At 39.3% G+C, this 14,370-nt stretch overlaps 1 protein-coding gene across 1 annotated transcript in view; it reads left to right on the top strand.

Annotated features, from left to right (window-relative positions):
- The window catches only part of DCHS2 (dachsous cadherin-related 2), a 287,111-nt gene that overhangs the window by 165,927 nt on the left and 106,814 nt on the right, over nt 1–14,370 (top strand). The window contains exons 4-7 of the mRNA XM_027117241.1: nt 3,649–3,885; nt 4,877–5,893; nt 8,664–8,851; nt 10,163–10,262. Coding sequence (XP_026973042.1) covers nt 3,649–3,885; nt 4,877–5,893; nt 8,664–8,851; nt 10,163–10,262 — 1,542 coding nt within the window. The remainder of the gene's footprint in view (nt 1–3,648; nt 3,886–4,876; nt 5,894–8,663; nt 8,852–10,162; nt 10,263–14,370) is intronic.

Raw genomic sequence — 14,370 nt, 5'->3', positions numbered from 1 at the left:
TGGCTCAGTGGTTAAGAGCCACCAGTGCAGGTGACACAGTTTCGAGCCCTAGTCCGGGAAGATCCCACATGCCGCGGAGCAACTAAGCCCGTGCGCCACAACTACAGAGCTCGCGCAGCTAGAGCCCGTGCTCTGCAACAAAAGAAGACACCACAATGAGAAGCTTACACACCGTAATTAAGAGTAACCTCCGCTCACTGCAACTAGAGAAAGCCCGTGTCCAGCAACAAAGACCCCGTGCGGCCCAAAATAAATAAATACATTAAAAAAAATAGCTTATCTGAGTAGAAAATTCTAGGTAGGCAGTTGTTTTCTTCTGTAACTTTCACAATATTACTTCGTTAACTTCTGACCTGTTGTTGCCATTGAGAAGTCTGTTGTCAAAGAATTGTTCCTTTATATGTTCTCAGTTTTTCTTCTCTTGTTGTTGCTATAAGATTTTATCTTTGTCTCTCTTTATTCAGAAATGTCACTGATGTATCTAATTATCAACTTCTCATTTTCCTGTATATGAGAATCATTCCCCTCAGAAGTACCACCATCAGCCACACTGGTCTTGCGGTCCCCCTTGGGTGGTAAGCACCACCCTCACTGTGCCTTCTCAAAGGTGATCTGAGGGTAGATTTCTAGGTTTTGAACATGAACAATTTACTGTTAGATAAATATTGCCAAAAGTGCCTTTTGGACAGTGTACATCCATACCACACCCTTTATTAACCCTGCATAATATCACTTAAAAGTTTTAGCAAACATTAGAGGTGAAAACAAGAGGTAATTATTATTATTTTGCATTTGTTATTTTTAATGAGTTTGAGCATTATCATATTTATTCATACTTTATTCTTTCTTATCTGAGTTATCTGCCCTTATCCACTGCTACCCTAACTTTTGGCTTACCTGTATTTTTTCATCTTAGTTACAGAACTCTTCAGTTATTATGTATACTAAATTGTTGTTTATATATTCTCAAAATGTTGTTTTTTGATTTTATTTATAAACCATGGAGTAAACTAATGAATAAGTGAATGAATGATAAGAAAGACAAAAACCATTAAAGTACAATGTAGTAAATGTATGATAGGCACATGTACTCAGGCCACTGTGGGATCCTGGAAGAGTGGTCTCTGAAAGAGAGTGGAAGGTAAGAGAAGGTCATCTGCGCCACGTGAAAGTTGAGCTGTGCTTTAAAACATGAGTAGAAATCATTGTCAGAGAAGATGAAGTTATTCCAGGAAGGGGATGCAGCAATCCAAAGGGAAGAGCAAGATCTATTCTGGAAATTAGAAGGAGTTGACTATGCCAAGAGCAAAATGTCCTGTACAGAGAGAATGGTGAGATGCGGCCACAGAGATGCAAAAGCGCTAATTGTGTGGCTTGGTTATTACGATAAAGCATTTGAACTTCCCCTGAAAACTGGGGGAAGCACTGATAGGCCGAGATTTGGATTTTAGGAAGACTATCCTAATACAAGTATGAAGAATGGTTTAGAAGGAGTCAGTCTGAAGGCAGGAAGACCAGCTTATGGTCTAGTTGAGGCAGGCATTAATCTTTTCATTGTCATAATCATCAAGAGTGGAAAATAAAACTCTTAAAAAAGTCTCAATAATTAAAATTGAGTTAACTCTAGAAGACTCTGTGCCCAGGGAGTGGGGGGTTATTGGGGTAGAGAGACTTTTCAGTTTCTTCTGTAGACAGACACTTTTGCATCATTTGAGTTTTATTTTTTAATCAAGCCAAGACTTTAATAAGAAGAATTCTGAAGCTAATCAATAACGGAAGGGAAAGACCTGACTTAGAAATTAGTGTGATGAGTATTGAGTGCTTTGGTGGACCAGCAAATCAGTGTGAACCCCGATTTTAACACGGCTGCTAAAAGTGGGTGTGTTAATACTTGGTTACATTAGTACTTTATAAGTATTCCAGTAAAGAATGTTTATACTCTTCTTTGTTATAGTCAGATTGTTATCTGGAACCATGTGTTCCTGGATCAACTTGGAGAATGTTCAGGAGAAAGGAACTGCAAGAGAAATGACATAAAATCATGTCAGATAAGAAAATGGGGATGCTGTGCCTGGAGCAGGTCTGATGAGATATTTGGCTTTGGTTATTGATGATGTGTTTGCCAAGGAGAAATAAGACAGATTCACTAAATTTCTAATGGAAATAGGAACAAGGAATTGGAGTTATAAGAGGGAAGATTTGATTTAAAAAAAGAAATCAAATGGGTGTCACCTTTTTTATGCCTAGAAAACTGATAATTCTGATGTTTTTGCAAGCTTCTCATAAACCGGCAAAACTGCAGTAGTCCTTCATTTAACTAATACTTACGGCCAATTGTGTTGTGTTAGATTCCATACAGTTCAGCCACATTTATTTGTTTGTAAATTCATTTAAAAGTTTGTCTGTTTTTCTTTTTTGTTAACTACAACTAACATTTTCATTTCTAAGTTGGTTATCTATTTTCATGTTTTCACACTAACACACCAATGGGTGGTGTTAGCCATATTAAATGATTGGTTTTCTCAGCATTACTGGATCTCTCCCCAACTTATCCATTAAGACCTTCTCCTCTCACAAACACTCTGTGTATAAGCCTAACTTATCCCCATGGTTTTAACATTTTTGAAGTTTTCCTACCCACAGCCATTGATATTATACCCTCTCATCAATAACAAAAAAAATGGAGTTCCTTGAAAAAAAGTGCTGCACTCCATGTTCTTGTTCAGGACAAATGGCAAATACCCCAGAAGATAAAACTTAAATTTCATCTGTAGATTTAGGGTCCTGGTGCCTGGGTAGATTGTGATCACCCAACAACCCTGCATTAGCTTAGACTACATTGGATTACGGGGTATACTCTGCTAGTCCATCATCCTGGCTGCTGATATGGTAGGAAGGCCTAACAAAGGCAACAGTTTTTGTTTTTCTGGTGAATTGATATACTTCCAAGATGTCTAATATTTAAGCTCTGGAAATATTGCTTACTTGACAGAATTTGGACCATCATTTTGCAAATATGCTCAAGTTCTTTGATTGGAAAGTAGATGTATCAAGGTTCTCCAGAGAAATGCAACCAACAGGAGATATATGAATATAAAGACATATAAAGATAAATATAAAGAGATTTATTGTAAGGAATTAGTCCTGTGATTATGGAGATTAACAGGCCCCAAGATCTGCAGGTGAGTTGGTAAACTCAGGATCCAGAGAACCAATGGTGTAGCTCGAGGTTGAAGGCTGGCAGTCTCAAGACTCAGGAGGAGCCAGGATGTTTCAGTTCAATTCCAAAGGAAGGGAAAAAACCAATGTCCCAAGTCTAACAGAGTCCAGCAGGAGGACTCTCTTACTTGGAGGAGGACCAGCCCTTTTGTTCTAGTCAGGCCTTCAACTGATTGGATGAGGCCCACCCACAGCAGGGAGGCCAATATGCTTGACTCAGTCTATCCATTTGGGTTAATCTCACCCAAAAACACCCTCACAGAAACATGCAGCATAATGTTTCACTGAATATTTGGGCACGCCATGGTCCAGTCAAGTGGACACATAAAATTAACCATCAGAGTAGCATTAACAGATCAGGTGTTACTATGGCTCATCAGTATTTATTGCATGTTATCTGGTTTTTAATTTTCTCCTTCCCCTACCCAGGGATTATTTACTTAACATCAACTCTTAGTCATTTGGAATCCACCACACTTTTGCTGATGGTCTGTGCTCGAGATGGTGGTGGGCTCACATCTGTCACTAATGCTGAAGTCACCATACACATTCTTCAGACAACTCTGGCACCCACTGAATTTGAAAGGCCTAAGTATACTTTCTCAGTTTATGAAGATGTGCCTGAAGACAGTCCTGTGGGGACAGTGAAAGCAAAAGAGTCCTTGAGTAAGTACCTCTTATGCTGCATTGAAATCCATTACTGGAACATTTTCTATATTTTCTTAGGTTGTACAGTCTTGAATAAATCTTTCCTTTTCTCCATGCAAGAATTGAGACCATACAATCTATGGCTTGCTCTTTCAACATTATTTTTATCCTACTTTGTTTTTCTTATCACAAAAGTAACAGGTACTTTTAACCCATTCTTCAAAGCGTGCGTGCACACACACACACACACACACACTTCCAAAAATTTTTTAATGAAAATACATCCAACTATCTTTGTTGTTCTACAATGACCATTTTTCCTCACTTTGTATATTGTGGACAGTTTTCCAAGTAACTGGACATCATTCCATCTCATTAAAATTAAAAGTTGCATAGTATTTATTTAAACATTTCCCTTTTGCTATCAATTTGAATGATTTACAATCATTTTTGCTAGTCCAAATAATACTCAAGCAAATATCCTTATATGACTTGTACAAATTTCTCTGCAAGAAAAATTCTTAGAAGTGAATTACTTGTCCAAAGATCTTGTCATGCTCCGTAACCCTAACCCATCTTCTCTCCTTTCCTTAAATTTTAGGGAGGGTATTTGCCTTTTATTGATAGATATCATAGAGAAACACCAGTGTAAACTTGACTTTGCTTCCTCAAATATATAAAACAGACTGTAAAACAGGCATCCACGTTATTTTCTGAATACCTTTCCCTTTTACTTAATACAAGAAGAGGTAAGGAAGATGGTGAAACCCGTGGCTTGCGCATTGTCCATTGGACATTACTTTTGTCCACTAATACATCTGAAACCATGTGTCCACTTATCAACAGGCTTTGGAGAGCCGAGGAAGATGTGAGACATTGCATTGTATTCTCTGTGGATATGATATACATTAATGCTTTCAGTTCTGTTTCCAGTAGGTACATTCTTTTGGCATAAAGTGATTGCTTTCTCTTTTCATTTTGTTCTTTTTTTTTTTTTTTTCCTTTTCAGATTCCTCAGAGCCAATTCTTTATAGGATCTCCTCTGGTGATCTGGACGGAAAGTTCTTTATTCACCCATGGCTGGGCACCATTCGAACCCAGAAGCCTCTGGATCACGAAACACAGCCCGTGGTTGTGCTCACCATCCAGGCACAGCTTGGCAGCTCCCCCACCTGCAGCAGCACAGAGGTCAACATAACTGTCATCGATGTCAATGACAACCGCCCAGTGTTTCACAAAGCCTCTGATGGGGTTACGATATCCCAGAGCACAATGACTGGCACAGCCTTGTACCACGCCCGTGCAACAGACAAAGACAGCGGGCCCAACGGGGTCATCCGCTATGCCATTGCCAGTCAGAGCCCGAGCATCTTTTCCGTTGACTCGGGGCTTGGTGTGGTGTACCTCAACGAGAGCCTGGCAGGCGCTTGGTCCCAGGAATGCACTCTGACCCTCATGGCCCAGGATCTCGGCGTTCCTCCTCAGGCATCCCTGTTAGTGCTGACGGTCATTATTGAAAAACAAGAGCAAAGCCCGTCTTTAACTTTTGAGCATTTGGTCTATCAAGCGGAAGTTAGTGAGTCCCTCTCACTGATGACCCCGGTCCTGAAAATCCAGGCCTGCCAGCTTGGCCCACAGCACACACCCCCGCAGCTCCTGTACTCGCTGGAGTCCGGCCCAGACTCGGCTGCGTTTGGCATCCATCCTTACACGGGTTGGATTTATTTGCGGCGACAGCTCGACTATGAATCCACACAAACATATAATTTTAGAGTGTTTGCCTGGATCCCGGAGGACAGAATGTCACAAAATGTGAGCACTTCAGTAATTGTTCATGTCCTGGATGAGAATGACAATTCCCCCACCTTCTTGCATGATGTCTTGTTTCTGAAAGTCAAGGAGAGTCCTGTTCCCCAAGGGGTAATAGGCAAAATTACAGCAATTGACAGAGACTCGGGGAAGAATGGACAGCTGTCATATTTCCTTTTGTCTGATGGAAAATTCTTCAAGATGAATCCCAATACAGGTAGCATTTTGTAGCTTGAACTTATTCCTTTAAAATTGGAATTGACAAAACTCAAATCTTTTAGCAAACATATAGTTAAAATTACAGTTTTTAGTAAATATCTTACTTGATTATAGTATTGTGATTTTTAAAGTGAAGTCAAAATTGAACAGAATTTTCCCTAAATGATTCATATTTCTCTTGCCTCACACTCACATACTGTCCGTATATGGTTCTTATTTTGAATAAGAGGTACACTCAGAAATGGACTAGATAAATTCTTGTGTAAAGTCTAATTCCACCCCCCCGCCCAACCACTCTTTTTCATTTGTAGATGTCTTTAAAATTTTTCAAATAATATTTTATAAAGTATAAATGTCATCAGTGAAAAACTAGAGAATAATCCACTTTTTAAGATTTTAAGTTAAGATTTCAAAGTCACTCTTTTGATATATTTCTCCATTCTCATTTTGATGAGGGAAACATAGGGAAAGGGCAAATATTTACTCTGAGGTTTTTTTCATGTCTTAGTTAGGTTAAATATACAAATGTTATTATATTGTGTACATTTACAAAGTCTTTAATTCCTGCAAATACCTACAAATGAACTATGTTTATACTGCAACCATGTAGTTGGAGAAACTGAAACTCGAGTAGTTCAAGTAACATGCCCAAGGTCACGGAGCTAGAAAGAAGTGAGAAGGTCACCACTTTGTACAATTCCAGGAGGCACCATTCATGTTGTGGCCTTTGTACGTGGTGCCCCTTGCTCTATGGTGGGACAGAATTTGAATTCAATTCTGATTACCTTCAAAGTACCTATTGTGTGGATTAGGAAAAGGTGCCCCTTCCTCCAGCAGATGGAGCTTTACACCAGGGCACAAGGCCTGCCGAGATTGCAAGCTGGATCTCGGCTCCCATTCAGTCCTGAGCTGGGCCCCGCAGCAAGGCACAAACTGCACCGGCTGCACAGGATGGTCCGGCTTGCTCTTTACTTCCACGTGTTAGATAGTTCTCTAGGTTTTCTACTGCACTCGGTAATTTATTTTTTTCGAAAGAAGTTGAAATATACATTCGGTTCCCCCCATGATCTTCTCTTTCCCACAGTTAGTCCAGATTCAGACCAGGTGTCCATTCCTAGAATTGCTGTACGGCAGGAAGCAAGAAGCTTCACCTTGGGACTCAGTTTCCTTACCTTGAAAAAAGGAGACAATTGCTGCCACGCTCCGTGTCCCGCTCTGGGGATGTGTGTGTGTGTGTGTGGGGGGGGGGTGGTGGTGAAGAGTTAAAGTGTTATGAAGGGGCTTGGAAGGCTACATACTCGTAAGCTGTTCCTGTTCACTGGGGCTGGGGACAGTGGGGCAGCGCAGGGGTTGACGACATCCTCCAGTGCGTGGCATGCATGCGCAGCACGCAGGCACGCCCTCCACATCCGGGGCTCTGAGCAGCCTCAGGTAGTGACCCGAAACCTCACTCCCACGGAACCCTATGTGGAACCCCCACGCCCAGCCCCGGCTGAGCCTCCTAGTCTTTTCGAATAGCTGCTACATGTCAGTCAGAGTTGTTGCAGCAAATAAAAATCTGTTTGCCATTCAGGATTTAGGGTTTTCCTAGAAGAATTGCATTTTGGAACTTTAAAGATGAAGCTGTGGTCTTTGTCATTTTTGTTAGAATCACACTTATAGTAAACACTTTATAAATATAGTTGATATAGTAATTGGATATGGTAAACACTGCATTATACCTTCACCAATTCAGCAACTTATCCAAATATGAATTTTTTGTTGTTGTTCCTGATTTCACTTTTTGTTTTGTTCTACACACTGTCAATTGTTCTACACATTTCATTTGGAGGAAGAGGGCAAAAAGATCTTGGTAATGGCAATGTTAGGTAGTAGTTGCTTCTCGATTACTTTATCACAAATAGACATTTTCATAAATAGTGAGGATATTAACGTCTGTTGAAACTCTGCAGCGGGAGATGGGCTACCAGAGATGGCCCTTGGCGGTAGGTAGAGGCAGTTACAATTTTATGCCGGAGTCTGTGGATGAAACACGAGGCTAGTCGCCTAGAAAACAGTTTTGAGCAAGAATATATAAAATATAGCTTGTAAAGCATGAAGAGTTATTTGGGAAGTCACTGTCCTCACTATACATACATTTTGTGAGATAAAAATAAATAACTCTATACATAAAAGACAAACCATCACCTAGGAATGTATTTGATTTTCATGAAGGTACCTTGCCATTATCTTAAGTAATGATAACAACTCCCACGTTCGTAATAATTTACAGCTTACAGAGTCCTTTTAAATTTATGATTGCGTTAATGTTTGATAGCCCTAGGAGGTAGGGTCAGAGAGGTCCTTCTGTGCCTGAGGTGAAGAAACTGGTGCCCAAACCAGACCTTGTGATGTCAGAGCTGAGGTGCTTTCTGTATATTCAGTATGAAGGGAGACATGCTGTAACTTTAAATCTTCTAAATTATTATTAAATTACCACAGAGTATTTTATCATTTGTTGTTATGAATTCATTCTTTAGTTCGAATGGTTGATGGTAGATAATTTGAAATACAAAGAATGACAAATTGAAGATGGCAGAAGAAACTTCAGAAAATTCTTTCAACAGCAGAGCTAGATTACTAAAGCATGTGGTCTTGGAAGCTGTGCTTTTAGAGCTTTATATCTGATTTTCCTTTCTGGGAATTGATCTGAGATTTAATTGGTGGTTCATAAAGCCACAATTCTAGTACAAGCGTCAGCCTCTTTCATCCTGCTCTGTGCTCCTCAGGCGAACTTATCAGCTGGGTGGCCTTGGATCATGAGCAACGGGTGCACCATCAGGTGACTGTCTTAGTGACCGACCACGGCTCCCATCCTCGAAACGCCACCGCGCTGGTGTATGTCTCAGTTACTGACATCAACGATAACAGGCCGTATTTCCCACAGTGCCTCCCTGGGAAGGAATTACACATCAAGGTATGTGGAGCCAAGTAGCCCTGCAACGTTTGTAGTATTCTTAGTTACTTGTTTTGAGCACCATCTTGTGGTAAAAAGCATGAATTTATCCAGTCAGTCTTGTGTGGAAATGCATACATTTCTAGAGTTAGAATTGTCCACATGTCAAAAAAAAAAAAAAAAAGACACAATTAAAACAAGAAAAGAAAATGCTTATATGTGCTAATTGGGATCACACATTCAGTGGTTTTATGATAATGTAGTTCTGTCTGTTGTATGCAAACGTCATGGTACTTCATTATCAGTATTGCTCAGACATGGCTTGTTTTTTTTCAGTAATTTGCATGCCTTTCTTTGTCTACAGCTCCTTGTGGGCAATTGAAACACATCTCTAAGATGGTTAGTTGAAGATAGGAGAACAATCTGTAGCTCTAAAGTGGAGGGACGTGCAGCCAGAGATTGTAGCATTTGATCTTTGCAGGCACATGCGGAAACTTCTCATTATATTTACATGATCTTATCTTTTTTATTTCCATGTTTTTGTATGTTTTATAATGTACATAATAAGTTAGCATATTAGTTCATGTACATAATAAATGTATCTTGGAGGAACTCATACTTTTTTTTAAATGAAAGGGTTATATGAATAAAACGTTGGGAAGCTATTGCTCTGAAACAATTGGGCGTTCAAATTGAGATCAGGTATGCATATTGAAAACCTCGAAATAGGTATTGAGGAAGTTAATAACTTTAACTTTATCTTCCAAAATCATATTTAAAGAAAATTCTACCAATGCAGAACATTATGATACTATCCTTATGATTTTTATTAATATATAATTTTATGTATCATGGCTTAATTAGGCAGTAAGATCCTAAACTTGGAGCTCAATTCCACATGTACATTTCAGAATTTCAGGAAAGTTTCTGTTAATTAATAAGGTATGTTTCCTGAAATAATGGCTTATGTTTAGCGTATTTTGGATCTTTTAAAAGAAAGGGATGAATAAGAAAATGCCAGAATTCTTAAAAAGCATCAAAAATCTAAGACTTTTTTAGTCAATTTTATTTCTTTTTTTTCTCAAAATTAGATTAAATGCTGCAGATAATTTGTTCAAATTGAGCAAAACATTTAAATGTGTAATGTGGATTTTTTTCATGGTTTTACACCCATATAACTTTTATACGGTAGACATTTGCATTTTGTGTGGATTTAAAAGTAGTTTAAAAAAATAATGCTTAGTAGTAATGTGTTCTGTAACTTAAAGATTCATTGATATTTCTTTTTTAAATTTCACTGACTAATTTGTAAGTCATTTGTCTTAATGACAGGTTCTGGAAGGTCAACCAGTAAATATGTTGGTTACAACTGTGTTTGCAAAGGATCTTGATGAAGGAAACAATGCAGAAGTTATATATTCAGTATCTTCAGGTAAAAGTTACTATATATAAAGGATTAAGAGCTTTTAGAATTTCCTCTTTTGTCTACCAACCATCTGCCTCCTTCTGGGAAAATAGTTAACACCGAAAATAGCACCATATTGCAAACAAAATACATTTGTTATTTTCTAGAATCACCTTTAAAAAAAAATTAAAGTTTAATGGGGGCTTCGGTCAGATCCCAGGGAGAGGACTGGGGTTGGCTGCGTGAACACAGCCTGAAGGAGGATGGTGCGCCACAGCTAGCCGGGAGGGAGTCCGGGAAAAAGTCTGGAGCTGCCGAAGAGGCAAGAGACTTTCTTACCTCTGTGTTTCCTGGTGCGTGAGGAGAGGGGATTAAGAGCGCCGCTTAAAGGAGCTCCAGAGACGGGCGCGAGCCGCGGCTATAAGCGCCGCACCCAGAGATGGACATGAGACGCTAAAGCTGCTGCTGCCGCCACCAAGAAGCGTGTGCAAGCACAGGTCACTATCCACACCTCCCCTGCTGGGAGCCGGTGCAGCCCGCCAATGCAGGGTCCCATGATCCAGGGAAAACTTCCCCGGGAGAACACACGGTGTGCCTCAAGCTGGTGAAACGTCACACTGGCCTCTGCTGCCGCAGGCCCGCCCCGCATCCACACCCCTCCCTCACCCCCGTCCTGAGTGAGCCAGAGCCCTCAAATCAGCAGCTACTTTAACCCTGTCCTGTCTGAGCGAAGAACAGACGCCCTCAGGCGACCTACGCGCAGAGGAGGGTCCAAATCCACAGCTGAACCCCGGGAGCTGTGCGAACAAAGAAGAGAAAGGGAAATCTCTCCCAGCAGCCTCAGGAGCAGCGGATTAAATCTTCACAATCAACTTGATGTACCCTGCATCTGTGGAATACCTGAGTAGACAAGGAATCATCCGAAGTTCAGGATGTGGACTTTGGGAGCAACTATATATATATATATTTTCTTCCCTTTTTCTCTTTTTGTGAGTATGCATGTGTATGCTTCTGAGTGTGATTTTGTCTGTATAGCTTTGTTTTTACCATTTGCCCTAGGGTTCTGTCTGTACTTTTTTTTTTTAATTAAAAAGTTTTTTTCTTCAAAATTATTTTTTTATTTTAATAATGTTATTTCATTTTATTTTACTTTAATTTATATTCTTTTATTTTATCTTCTTCTTTCTTTCTTTTTGTTCTCCGTGTTATTCTGAGCCCTGTGGAGGACAGGCTCTTGGTGCTCCAGCCAGGTGTCAGGGCTGTGCCACTGAAGTGGGAGAGCCAATTCAGGAGACTGGTCCACAAGAGACCTCCCAGCTCCAAGTAATATCAAACGGCGAAAATGTCCCATAAATCTCCATCTCAATGTCAAGACCCAGCTCCAATCAATGACCAGCAAGCTAGAGTACAGGACACCCTATGCCAAACAACTAGCAAGACAGGAACACAACCCCATCCATTACCACAGAGGCTGCCTAAAATCATAATAGGTCACAGACACCCCAAAACACACCACGAGACGTGGACCTGCCCACCAGAAAGACAAGATCCATGCTCACCCACCAGAACACGGGCACTAGTCCCCTCCACCAGGAAGCCTACATAACCCACTGAACCAACCCTAGCCACTGGGGACAGACACCAAAAACAACTGAAACTGTGAACCTGCAGCCTGCGAAAAGGAGACCCCAAAAACAGTAAGTTAAGCAAAATGAGAAGACAGAGAAACACACAGCAGATGAAGGAACAAGGATTAGACCCACCAGACTTAACAAATGAAGAGGAAATAGGCAGTCTATATGAAAAATAATTCAGAATATTGATAGTAAAGATGATCCAAAATCTTGGAAATAGAATGGAGAAAATACAAGAAACATTAACAAGGACCTAGAAGAACTAAAGACCAAGCAAAGAGAGATGAACAACACAATAAATGAAATTTAAAATTCTCTAGAAGGGATCAATAGCAGAATAACTGAGGCAGAAGAACGGATAAGTGACCTGGAAGATAAAATAGTGGAAATAAGTAGTGCAGAGAAGAATAAAGATAAAAGAATGAAAAGAATTGAGGACAGTCTCAGAGACCTCTGGGACAACATTAAACACACCAACATTCAAATTATACGGGTCCCAAAAGAAGAAGAGAAAAAGAAAGGGACTGAGAAAATATTTGAAAAGACTATAGTTGAAAACTTCCCTAATATGGGAAAGGAAATCGTTAATCAAGTCCAGGAAGCACAGAGAGTCCCATACAGGATAAATCCAAGGAGAAACACACCAAGACACATATTAATCAAACTGTCAAAAATTAAATACAAAGAACAAATATTAAAACCAGCAAGGGAAAAACAACAAATAACACATAAGGTGATCCCCATACAGTTAGCAGCTGATCTTTCAGCATAAACTCTGCAGGCCAGAAGGGAGTGGCAAGATATATTTAAAGTGATGAAGTAGAAAAACCTACAACCAAGATTACTCTACCCAGCAAGGATCTCATTCAGATTTGATGGAGAAATTAAAAGCTTTACAGACAAGCAAAATCTAAAAGAGTTCAGCACCACCAAACCAGCTTTACAACAAATGCTAAAGGAACTTCTCTAGGCAGGAAACACAAGAGAAGGAAAAGACCTACAATAACAAACCCAAAACAATTAAGAAAATGGTCATAGGAACATACATATCAATAATTACCTTAAATGTAAATGGATTAAATGCTCCAGCCAAAAGAGATAGACTGGCTGAAAGGATACAAAAACAAGACCCATAGATATGCTGTCTACAAGAGACCCACTTCAGACCTAGGGACACATACAGACTGAAAGTGAGGGAATGGAAAAAGATATTCCATGCAAATGGAAATCAAAAGAAAACTGGAGTAGAAATTCTCATATCACACAAAATAGACATTAAAACAAAGACTATTACAAGAGAAAAAGAAGGACACTACATAATGATCAAGGGATCAATCCAAGAAGAAGATATAACAATTGTAAATTTTTATGCACCTAAAACAGGAGCACCTCGATACATAAGGCAAATACTAACAGCCATAAAAGTGGAAATCCACAGTAACACAATCATAGTAGGGGACTTTATCACCCCACTTTCACCAATGGACAGATCATCCAAAATAAAAATAAATAAGGACACACAAGCTTTAAATGATACATTAAACAAGATGGACTTAATTGATATTTGTAGGACATTCCATCCAAAAACAACAGAATACACTTTCTTCTCAAGTGCTTATGGAACATTCTCCAAGATAGATCATATCTTGGGTCACAAATCAAGCCTTGGTAAATTTAAGAAAGTTGAAATTGTCTCAAGTATCTTTACTGACCACAGTGCTATGAGACTAGATATCAATTACAGAAAAAAATCTGTAAGAAATACAAACACATGGAGGCTAAACAACACACTAGTTAGTAACCAAGAGATCACTGAAGAAATCAAAGAGGAAATCAAAAAATACCTAGAAACAAATGACAGTGAAAACACAACGACCCAAAACCTGTGGGATGCAGCAAAAACAGTTCTAAAAGGGAAGTTTATAGCAATACAATCCTACCTTAAGAATCAAGAAATATCTCAAATAAAAAACCTAACCTTACACCTAAAGTAATTAGAGAAAGAAGAACAAAAAAACCCCAAAGTTAGCAGAAGGAAAGAAATCGTAAAGATCAGATCAGAAATAATTGAGAAAGAAATGAAGGAAACAATAGCAAAGATCAATAAAACTATAAGCCAGTTCTTTGAGAAGATAAACAAAATTGATAAACCATTAGCCAGACTTATCAAGAAAAAAGGGAGAAGACTCAAATCTATAGAATTAGAAATGAAAAAGGAGAAGTAACAACTGACACTGCAGAAATACAAAGCATCATGAGAGATTACTACAAGCAACTCTATGCCAATAAAACGGGCAACCTGGAAGAAATGGACAAATTCTTAGAAATGCACAACATGCCAAGACTGAACCAGGAAGAAATAGAAAATGTGAACAGACCAATCCCAAGCAGTGAAATTGAAACTGTGATTAAAAATCTTCCAACAAACAAAAGTCCAGGACCAGACAGCTTCACAGGTGAATTCTATCAAACATTTAGAGAAGAGCTAACACCTATTCTTC

The sequence above is a fragment of the Aethalodelphis obliquidens genome, unplaced genomic scaffold (assembly GCF_003676395.1).
Source record: "Aethalodelphis obliquidens isolate GAN/ISIS:26980383/991018 unplaced genomic scaffold, ASM367639v1 scaffold17, whole genome shotgun sequence".
Taxonomy (NCBI): Eukaryota; Metazoa; Chordata; class Mammalia; order Artiodactyla; family Delphinidae; genus Aethalodelphis; species Aethalodelphis obliquidens.
This window is presented reverse-complemented; position numbering and strand designations above follow the sequence as displayed.